This window comes from Malaya genurostris, chromosome 1 (assembly GCF_030247185.1).
Source record: "Malaya genurostris strain Urasoe2022 chromosome 1, Malgen_1.1, whole genome shotgun sequence".
Classification (NCBI taxonomy): domain Eukaryota; kingdom Metazoa; phylum Arthropoda; class Insecta; order Diptera; family Culicidae; genus Malaya; species Malaya genurostris.
Window position 1 is genome coordinate 43,154,411 of NC_080570.1, and position 12,038 is coordinate 43,166,448.

The following is a 12,038-nucleotide window of genomic DNA, read 5'->3' on the forward strand; positions in this document are numbered from 1 at the left end:
TTGTGCAGCAAATCACCAACTTGCCCACGTTGCACTAGTAGTTATAGAAGCTCTGCCAAAAATTTTCACATCGTCATGTAAAAACGAAGTAACTAAATCAATTGTTCAAAAATTTTCCAAATGGTTGTCATAATTGTATCGGACTCAATATATGCCGAAATGGCTGTATATCTGTTGTGAAATTATGCTCTCCGCAAGGCAAAAACTGATAAGCCGAATTGAAAACCTCACAGTAAAAACTAGTTTGCTGCCGAGTCCGCATTTTCTTGACTGTCTCATGACATTTTAGGTCAGTGTGTGCAGTTTTCTTCATTTTTTGAAAAACAATTCGAAATTTGCAAATAAGTTATACCAGATTTATCTGCTCGAAATGAACGTAAAACTTGCTGACATGAGAATATTATCATAAAAGTTTCGGAAATACAGCATTACATACGCAATGAAAACAAAAATCAAATTCGATAATTTGTATTCGGTTTTCATCTTGCGAAGACAATGAATAGACTTGACATCACTTTTCAAAGATATTGAACGAAAAGTTAAGTTCATCATAGTTACTCTTATAGTTATATATTACCACTTGAGCAACTTGTTTTTGCAACTAAAGCACGTGGGCTCACCAAAATAATACCTACAGTGCGTATCACAAATGTCGGGTTCACTAAGATGAATGACTAAACTGTATTGTTGTTTAAGTCAACTAGTTTGATAATAATAAAAACAACTATTTTGATAAAAATAAAACCAAAAAATTCTCTTTTCAATATTTACATGTTTATATTTCCTTTTATTTAGGTAAAATATATCATTACGTTGGGTGTACCATTTTCTTTTTAACACACTGTTCCCCTCAATACCATATTTGAATATATTGAAAAAAAATTCATTTCAAAATTCTTCAGATTAATTGAACCATCAATGTTATTAAAATCGTTTGAAAAGGTGTATGAATGTTTGATAACATTCTTATACATATTTTAAACACTATCCCGATCATATTCATTGGAAAGAATTGATTGTTATTTTCATAGAAACTGATGTGCAATTATCAAAACACGTACATTCAAAGGCGCTTGAAAATTTCAGGCGTACGAAGACATGTTTCACCATGAAAATGCAGTTCGTTGTCGATACGTCACAAAAAAAACGATCGATTCTACAATATGTAGTATTACCATTTATTTATGTGCAGAATATTTTTAAGTTCCATGTTTGTGTTACGAGTAGTTGTATTGAAAATCAAATGTGAAACTTATTCATTAGAAATTATGTTTACTATGTTTTTGTAAACATCAATTCAATTCTTGTTTACTTAAGTAGTAGTACCCATGAGTTTCACATTTGTTTTTTCGCTGATTTAATTGCTGCATTTGTAAAATAAATTTTTTATAGAAGTTCGTAACAATGGAAGAACTTAAATATATGTTGCACAACACATAAAAATTGCACTTTTTCCTTAACACAACAGTTACTACAATAGTAATATGAACTAATTTGATAAATTGCACAATCTGTAGAAAAATACAGGACAGCAACTTAACGTGCTACTTGGGCAGAAAGACGCAATCGCTCTTATTTGAGGTGAAAGTCGCACTGCAAACGTCCCGCAGCAGAACTGTTCACAGTGCCAAATAATTCAATATTGAACTAGATTCGTCATACTGGAACTGAGCTCTGGATCTAAACTAACCGTAAGCACTCGCTTTAATTCCTGCTCAGTCAACTGCGCGAGCTAGAATGAAATGTCACTTACTACATCAAAACCTTCGGCTCAGATACGAGAAAGGAAAACACTTATCATGAATTTTCTTCTTTGATACTCGTTGATACAAAGCATTTCAGAAAACTTCAATTTTGAATTATTTGTGATTATGTCATACAACTGAAATCCGATAGCACACATACGCACACACATACATACACACATACACACACAGACATTTTGCGTACTCCACGAACTGAGTCGAATGGTATATGAAACTCGGCCCTCCGGGCCTCGGTTCAAAAGTCGGTTTTCACAGTGATTGCATAACCTTTCTATATGAGAAAGGCAAACATTTGTTGATACATTAGATACAACAAGAGATATTCACAACCATAAACTTATCCCTCTCTTAGAGGGTAAATTTTGAAAAGGCACCCCATAGTGAAGTCGTATTCACGGCAAAAATAAGTATAAATCGCTAACAATCATAAATTCAATTAATCATAAACGGTCTCACAACACTGCCAACACCACGGTCCTAAAATTAGCTGCTCTTTTGATTTTAATACACAATATCTTATTAATAAGGATGAAAAAATTGAACGCATGTGAATGTTTAAATTGAAACTTATAATCCTCCGTTGCTCCACAAACAACGAAACCCGTTCCTGAGTATCCTAAAAAAGTGAAATTCCCGTTCTCTTACCACACACAACACCAAACGCAATGATCCGTCCATGAATGGAATCAGCTTTCGAATCACCACGTCCCCAACCTACTAATCCAGTGTTTCGAACCTGGGGAAAACGTCGATGCCGATGCGGAAATTAATACGCCTAACCAAACGGACATAAATTAAGGTGTGTAGTTATCTGACAAAAGCGTAGTCGTTCCGTAGTCAGTGCGATAGAAGAAATCCGCTGCATAGCGCACATTCCCGGTCCTGGCGCTTGGTTGCGCGTTCGTACGGCGATCACTTTTTCTGTGGCTGACTGAACCGTTGCTTTCGGCGCACTGTTAAATCACAGAGAGGTTCGTCGCTTGCATTTTTTTTCTGCTTGTTCAAGTTGTTCCACGTCTCGAACGGGTTGTGTTTGCCTGTTTGGAGGCCTTCGGCACAATTCGTTCAATCTGATTTCGAACCGCTCTTGGGAGATGGTGCTGGAATCAAAAAGGTGCGCTGATGGGTGATGGGTTCAATGGCCCGGATTTGAGTATTTTCTACGACTTGTTTGTTTAGCGGGGTTTGAGGATCGCTGGGAGAGGGGGTTTACTGTCACCACGAATTGGAATAATAATGATTTCAAGTTGTACACAATGGATTTTAGTTACGAACCAAAGTGAATTTTTCACAGAATTAGTGAACACTAATCATTTGACAGCGGACAATGCCTCGTTCCATATTTATCAGATTAAACAATTAAATTTGAATCAACAAGGGCGGCCTACGCTGGCACGTGCAATGGCAATGCTACATTCGAATGTTGTCTGTTCGAAAGGGGTTTGGAGACAACGCGATGCGAATGTCAATTACTGAAACATCCACCCAACCACAGAAACCGTTGGCAGCGCCGCGAAGAACGGCGCCCGAAAGATAGGTCAAACGCTTTCACTTTCATTTCAACATTCGGATGTTCGGTTCGGTGGAAGCGAAGGAAGGAGGAGGGAAAGTTTCTTTTCGTCTAGTTCCGGTAATCATTCCGCAGAGCAAAGGTTTGGTTATGTTTTGCAAAATGCATGTCGTTGCGTTTTTTTCTGCTATTTTATTTACAAGTGTTTTTCACAAGTATTACTTCTTCACTAATTTTCTTCTTTCTTTTTTTCTCGAGAGGAACTGAAAAAGTGTGAAAAATTGAACAAAATTCAGAAAGAAAAAATAGGAGAGACACAGAGGTCGCAGCACGGCGGGCTGCGCTAAAGTGTAAAGAGCATCGAAAAGAGACAACAGAATCGCGCGATGTACAGGAGGATTACTACTATTAGTTCGGGTCTAAATTAGTGTTAATAATGGTACCGGTTTGAAGTGTGGCACTCATTCCGTAGAGAGTCCCGCGTGCTTACTCAGGGTACGTTTCGGCGAAAAGAGATTATCAGTTTGAAGCCACTTGCGCTTCACTTATGGACTTCCCGTTTCGGTGGCACGAAATTGCTCGAAAAAAAGTGCGCTTGGTTTGGCGAAATCGAGTTCGAGAAATTGAGCCCGTTCGTAGAGACCAGCGAAAGGAAAAAAAAAAATAATAAATTGGTAGCGGTAAAATGGAAAAGAGCTCTAACGAAGCAGTCCGGTGGAGTGAGTTTTTGTTTTTTTTTTCAAGAAAGACATGAGAAAAAGTAGGACAATAATGTAAGATCAAGACTAGCGAGGAAGTTTTGAGAATAACTAGTGCCACAATGAAATAATTTTGAGCCTAAACGTGATAATCTCCAGTGTGAATGTCCCAGAAGTGAAGCAAAAAGTGAATAGACTAACTAAAACAGTGATACTACAGTAGTAGAGAGGCATGAGCTTTGCAAGTTACGAGTTATTTCTATTTCCATTTAGTTTTCTTGATACTGATCAAATTACCTTAATCAGCCTTTGTAGATAAAATATAGACTAGAATGTGTAAAAAATAGAAATAGATTTAAAAAGGGCTGGTGTGCTTCTCAAAAAACCGAGGAGCACCCAACGAGGAATGCGATACAAATGCGGGTGATGGAGGATTGAAAAGGTCGAGAGAGAAGAAGTTCCTAAACACGAAAAACAAAACAATCTCAACAACAGTAGAAGGTTTCTCATAATACTAACAATAAATTAACTGCTCGAACAAAAAAAAACATGATAATAAATAATTTCAATAAATTAATTTGTCTCATTCTCTATCTTGGTTGGCCTTGCGCATCATGGTAATGTCAGGGCGCATGTGTGTGGTTGTGTGTTTTTGTGCTCATCAGCGCAGTGAGCGTTGGTATGATTGTGTGAGATTTCTTGGTTGTGAAGCGCTGTCCGCTTCCAATATGGCGCCTTTTTTTATTTTCGGGCAGGCTTGTGACCGGCGTAGGCGATCGAATGGGCTGGCTGACTGTGGGAACCGTAGTCACCGTAGCCACTGGATTCGGACCATCCGGCGGATCCTCCGTGGTAACCGCCGCCCTGTGAATCATCCTTCTTGGATAGCAGTTTCTTCAGGAACAGGAATTTCGACAGGATCAAGGCAATCACGGACACGATCAAAGCCTTCTTGGCGATCAGAGCAATACCGAACAAGGCCAAAATGGCCAGGCCAACGATCTTCACCTTGACAAGTCCGAGGATTGGCAGCAGTTGCTTCAGAATTTTCTTCTTACCACGAGCTTCGGACACTAGCGCTCGCATCGACACCTTGACCTCCTCCGGGATCACGGTGGACAGGCTGCGGGCGGCATTGGCCATGTCCAGATTCAACGAACGTTCCTGGAAAAAGTTCTTCGTGCGCTCGACCACGTAGTTCTCCAAGGCATCCTCGCGAGTTTCCACATTGTTGGCAGACTCGATCATGGCACTGTCGGTATTGAAGGAGCGCGAGTCGCGTCCACCGGCTTTCACGAACGACAATCCTCCGGCGAGGCTGATCTGAGGCTGGTCGAAGAAATCGCGCGCTTTGCGATAGAACTGGAAGTAGAAAAATGGGAAAATGGTTTGGTCAGATTCGGTAGGGATATATTTTCAAGGTGAGTTTTATATATAAACAGAAAATTATGACTTATCTACTCGAAACAATTATATACTATTATATGTATTAGCTTGTAAAGTAAAACATTGTGTTAGAAAAGCTTACTACACTTAAAGAAACAGAATATAACATTGGAAGAAAACTATTTACCAGAAATATTGAAATTTGCCGGTTTTGGCCATCTTCAACTTAATTTTCAAAGGAATGGATATCATCCGTTAAACTTTTTTACTATCGGGGTAAACTGAGTCATTTTTCGGCAAAGCTCCACACTGCCAAGTGAGTGTTCGAAATATACAGCATTGTGACTGCCAGACGGAGCGAGGTCTTGAGAGTATGACTTGTACGATAATATTTCCCAAGTTCTTTTAATGTGTATTTCGCTTTCAAATAAAGAGGTGGCGTTTTGGTCAATTGTCATGATAAATGCAGTGAAATACACATTTGATGCGGGTGCGACCAATTAATGTAGTTTCAAATAAAGAGATGGCTTTTGGGTTGCTTTTGGAAACGTTGGCCTTTAACGAAAAATAAATGTTTTGACGCGAAACCAATTGACAACAAAGCCATCTCTTTATTTGGAACTACACTCTAAAAAATTTTGAATTTTACAGGTGACTTAATCCCTCATACGATGTAATTCATAAAGACCTAATTTGTCAAATGTCGGAAAATTTTATTTGTAATGACTTAATGTTAGATGAGCTTGAATTTTACTGGTTTCGACTGTAACTTGCGTTCTGCTAGCAGGTTCGACTGTATAAATTTAAATGTACCTTTTACCAGCCCAGCAGATGCATGCTTCTGTGGCTCAGTCGATTAACAGACGTACTTGCGATCAAATGATTCTCGGTTCAAGTCGCGGTGGTTGCTATCAGTATTCTTTTTTTTTTATTTCAATGAATTTCATGTCATGGATTCTTAGACACAATATTAAATATTATTCGACGTAAAATTGCGTGAACTGCGACGCTCCATTTATGTGCATCTAATAAGATGTAAAATCACAGGGTTTTTTTAAAGTGTATTGGTCGCACTCGCATCAAATGTGTATTTCACTGCATTTATCAAGACTTTTGATCACTTCCGGCTTATTTTCGATCAACAAGTTCTTCAAATTGATAATTTGTTGCCGATAGCGATCCTGATTAACTGCTTCGCCAGGTTTAAACTATTCGTAATACGCCACACCGCACTGGCCCCATCAACCACAAAGTCATACAAGTAAAGAAATTTTACTTTGCTGTCGATGGGCCGATCGTAGCATGAGAAAGCCATATTTTTTTTCATTGCGTGTTCTCAAAGCAGAAGAAATTTCCGTAGTTCGTAAAAATTTGATTTATTTCAAAAGCCGTTCCATAATTTTTCCGTTTGTTTCTCGTTCGGTTGATGTGGCGTTTATATTTCATACTTCTGAAACATTGCAATGGCTTTTAAACATTGGCAAATTACTGCTTAGTTCATATTCAAGTGTTTGTGGATATTTTTAGGTCTTTATCCAGCAACTTATGAAAATTTACATCACTGGATTATTGGAGCTTCACAGAAAGAAAAGATGAGACCTACACGACATGTAAACCGATAGTACTATAAAATAGACATCAGTTGAAACGGAAATCTGATTTAAAACTATGATTTATGTAAAATTACATTAAGATTCATTTAGTTTTTCATTGAACAAGACTGTATATTTACAAACCGCTTAGTTTTGTAATGTAACTTCCCATTCAATTGCCTGCGCCAAATATGTGCATAAAAATCAATGTAAATTCACAAAATATTTTTATCTGTGAATTGTTCACCATACGATTCTACTAGCAACCGATTCAACTTCTTTTTTTCTTTAGTAGGGAAATAATGCGTCACAAATTCGATGAGGTTTCTAATGAGACGCGATCAAATTTTGGCGAAAGTTGATTTGTGTGTTTCGAAGGTTAATGCCAAACAAAAGAAAGATGACGCGTACACAAAATCAAGGGAACGTGTGCTTGTAACCGGTGACATCTATTAGTCAGCTCGACAAACTGTATCAATTGCCACTCGTAGGTTAAATAACATGTCTAAGGCAGTGTTGACTATGGAGACTAAATTCTTTTTTCTTGTGGTTGGTGAAATTTCTCAAATTTTGAGGTGATTTCCAGACTTTGCAAGGAGTTGGATTCAAACAAACTTTGAAAAATCATGTAAACTTACGTCTTCTTAGACCGACTCAATTTTACAGTACATCTGCCGCATAGTTAATACATTTTGACATGCTTTTAAGTGCTGAAGCACGTAAATTTACACGTCTTTTTGAGAAGCCGGCTATGTTTGATATATATATATATATATATATATATATATATATATATATATATATATATATATATATATATATATATATATATATATATATATATATATATATATATATATATATATATATATATATATATATATATATATATATATATATATATATATATATATATATATATATTCAAATCATTCTTGTAAAGTTCAGTCATTTTTCAAATAAGGGTCTCATGAATTGAGGCATACACAGAAAAAAATAATGAAATTCACACGACATGTAATTCAATGATACTTTGAAATCGAAATCAATTGAATAAAAAAATTGATATAAAACCATCATCGATGTAAAAGTAAATTAGAATGCCTTGATTTTTCAATGAATTATTCAACATATTTTAATTTACGCTTAGTTTTGCTTTTAAAGTCTTTTAAAAAGTGAAGATCTGAGGAGTAACTTCATATTCAATTTCTTGCTCCAAATATGTGCATGAAAATAGATGTAAATATTTTTATCTGTGTACACACTTAGAAAAATTTATATCTTCATAGATGTACATAAAAGGAGCGCAAGCCATATAATAAACTTCACAGTTAATTTAGCTGAAGCTTACATCGATATAGACGCAAAATTTACTTTTACATGTTTATAGATGTAATATTGTGTCATCATCGAAGAAATTCGGGCATGCCTGAATTCACGTCAAGCGCAAATTTCATTTTTTCTAAAAGCTAAGTATGTAGAATTGTGTCCCCGGTAAATTTCAATTTTTGCTGTGTGTGTTTAATATTTGTTCTTAAATTTTTGTGCATGCCACTAACATAGTCGCTGTAGGTAGCATTCTTAGCCAGCAACATTGTCTATTTATGACCTGAAAAGCGGTGTATAACCTCCAGCTTTGAGCTTGTGTAGCCAAAAATCTTAATAAAATCATCTATGAAAGTCGTTTATTTACTCTCATTTCACTAACTTTTACATGTATATATTTACAATCGTGATTACATCTTTCATCTTTGTAAATGATTCTGTAAACGCAAAAATTGAATTTAATAGGTGATCAAAATCTACATATGGTACCATTCGTTAAGGCTTAATTTGTAAAATGATACAAATTTCCATTTGTAAAGACTAATTGTTGCATGAGATTGAATTTTACTGGTTCCGACTGTAATATCAGTACGACTGCATGGATTTATATGCACCACTTAGTAGCCAAGCAGATGTGTGTTTCTGAGACTCAGTTGATTAATGAAGCTACATACTTTGTCAACCAATGACTCTCGGTTCAATTCGTCGCTCTCGTTATCAGTGTTTTTTTTTTTAATTTCAATTGAACGTAAGTTTACGTGAAATGTGACGCTTCATTCATGTGCATCTTATAAGATTTAAAATCACTTTTTTTTTTCAAAGTATGCTGTTTGCTTTAACGCTTAAAAAAATCATGTAAATTTACGTCTTTATAGATGCACAAAAAAGGAGCCTCGTAAATCACTTAAATCTATAATTCAAAGCATGTAAATATAAGTCATGTCGTTCTCTTTTCCTTTAAAAAATATGAAGTTTACATCAATACAGACACAACATTTATTTTTTACGTGTTCATATCATCATTTATTTTTTACGTGTTCATATATGTAAAATTGTGTCATCGCCGAAGAAATTCGGGCATGCCTAAATTCACGTAAGTGAAAATTTTATATTTTTCTAAGAGTACACTCTAAAAAATTTTGAGTTTTACAGTTGACTTAATTCCTCATACGATGTAATTCATAAAGACCTAATTTGGCAAATGACGGAAAATTTTATTTGTAATGACATAATGTTAGAATAGCTTGAATTTTACTGGTTTCGACTGTAACCTGCATTCTGCTAGCAGGTGCGACTGTATGAATTTAAATGTACCTTTTACCAACGAAGCAGATGTACGCTTCTGTGGCTCAGTCGATTAAAAGACCTACTTGCGATCCAATGATTTTCGGTTCAAGACGCGGCGGTTTTAGACACAATATTAAATGTTCTTCGACGTAAATTTGCGTGCACAGCGACGCTCCATTTATGTGCATCTAATAAGATGTAAAATCACAGGGATTTTTTAAAGTGTGTATTCTTTTATACACTTTTCTTTTCACTTTCACTTTGTTTTACTACATGCTGTTAATGAAAAGACAAGCTGACCTTATTATACTTTTATTTCACAATTTAGGAACTTTCCAAATGTATTTTGCACTGCTATTTATAAATAATGTGTAAAGATTGCGCAGCATTGTACCGAAGTATAAACTTTTAGTATAAGCAAAGCAAAGCCTTGGCAATACACATTCCTTTTGTGGATCAGCACCATATGCATTGAACCGCCAACCCGGGTCAACATTTAGTAAAACAACATCATATTTGGAGAATGAAATTGTGTATACAAATTTGTCATAGTTAGCTATGTTTCAATATATATTAATAGCAAAATTATGCATTGAAATTGAAGACTCTCTTCTAGAAAAATCAATGCAATTCAACCGTCATAGGAAATGAAAACGAAGAAACCATCTTTGCAAAAGTATAGCTTCGTATGTGTTTTTAATTCCTGAGATTATAAAAATATTCAATTTTAAATCAATTATATATTGTCATTTTAATTTTTTTTATAGTCTTATTTAACCAACTTTCAGAATTATTGGCAAAGCTTATAACAAAATTATTTTTGAATCAAATTTTTACATTACTTTTTGTTTGGAACAGATTTCACAACCGATTCATGATGAACAAGACACTTGTCTGGCTGTTAAAAAAAACATAGGTTCAATGCAATCGTTGTGCCCCGTTGAGATATTCAGCTGATTTTTGTGTGTCAAATTCGTCCTAGATTTTCGTAAACTCGAGCAGTCACATGCATACGATTTTGTCAATCTTTCGTCTAAAGTCAATCGCATTTGAGTGGACGCCATCATTTTACGTTTCGATATCAACCGATTTTTTTTCTAATTATAAGAAAAATATCGAAATCGTTCATAAAAATGACTAATATGTTTACGAGAAAAAAAGTTACCTATGAGTATATGTATTAATATTAATTTTCGGCTCCCATCATTACATCATTCTCTATCCTTGAAATCAGTTCGAATAAGTGACAAGTCTAGAAATTTGCATAGTGAGAGACTTATGTAAAATCACAAGATTTTTCGAGTATTTTTCTATGCAAGGTATTTCACAATCAATTTTATTTATGCGTGGATGCAATAAAGCGATTACATAAGCATATGAAGTAAATTGCAATAATGATAGTCTTTCAAAAATAGAATATGTATTTAAAAGTTAACTGGTAATACAGCCTAAGTTGCTGATCTGATTTCGCCTTTATTCTTCTCCTGAGTGGGTTACTTTCCTAATGCGTGATTGTTCTCTATTGTTCACTAAATCGAAATCAGAAAATTTCGATGTGTCAATTTAGAAAAGTGATGAATTTAATTACAGATAGCTCGCAACTATGAATATCAAAGGAAAGGAATTCATGTGCTCCTATTATGTAGCAAAATTCCTTTTGGTATTGCAGGAAATTTCAATGAAACGAGCACAAAATTTTGTTTTCTTTTTATTTAGCAGTTCACGCAAATTTACGCGGAAGTCGGTTGTGAAATCTGTTTACATTTAATATTGTGTCCAAAATTCCATAACATGAAATCCATTGAAATAAAAAAAAAAATGAATATTGGTGTAGCGACCGCCGCAACTTGAACCGAGAAGCATTAGATCGCAAAGTACGTCAGTTAATCGACTGAGCCATAGAAGCACACATCTGCTTGGCTGATAAAAGGTGCATTTAAATTGATATAGTCGCACTTGCTAGCAGAATGCAAGTTACAGTCGAAACCAGTAAAATTCAAGCTAATCTAACATTAAGTCATTACAAGTGAAATTTTCCGTCATTTGACAAACTAGGTCTTTATGAATTACATCGTATGAGGGATTAAGTCAACTGTAAAAGACAAATTTTTGCTATGTTCATCTTACCCTATACTGTTAATACACACTTAAAAAATGTTACATCTTTATAGATGCACATAAAAGGAGCGTCGCGATTTACTTACATTCACAATACAAAGCATTTAAAGATAAGTCATATCATTAACTTCACAGTTGTTTTAGCTGAAACTCACATCGATACAAACGCAAAATTTATGTTTACATGTTAGTAGATGTAATATTGTGTCATCACCGAAGAAATCACGGCATACTTGATTTTACGTCAAGCGTAAATTTCATTTTTTCTAAGAGTGTACCTATATTACGTTTTGTCCACAAATTAGTAAGGTGCTCATTTGTCAATGATTGCTTACACAGTTCTAAAAAATCATGT

General features: G+C 35.2%; 1 protein-coding gene across 1 annotated transcript in view; it reads right to left on the reverse strand.

Moving 5' to 3' along the window:
* Positions 1 to 3,419: 3,419 nt before the first annotated feature.
* The window catches only part of LOC131438190 (uncharacterized), a 12,003-nt gene continuing 3,384 nt past the window's right edge, over positions 3,420 to 12,038 (reverse strand). The window contains exon 2 of the mRNA XM_058608041.1: positions 3,420 to 5,336. Coding sequence (XP_058464024.1) covers positions 4,716 to 5,336 — 621 coding nt within the window. The 3' untranslated portion in view covers positions 3,420 to 4,715. The remainder of the gene's footprint in view (positions 5,337 to 12,038) is intronic.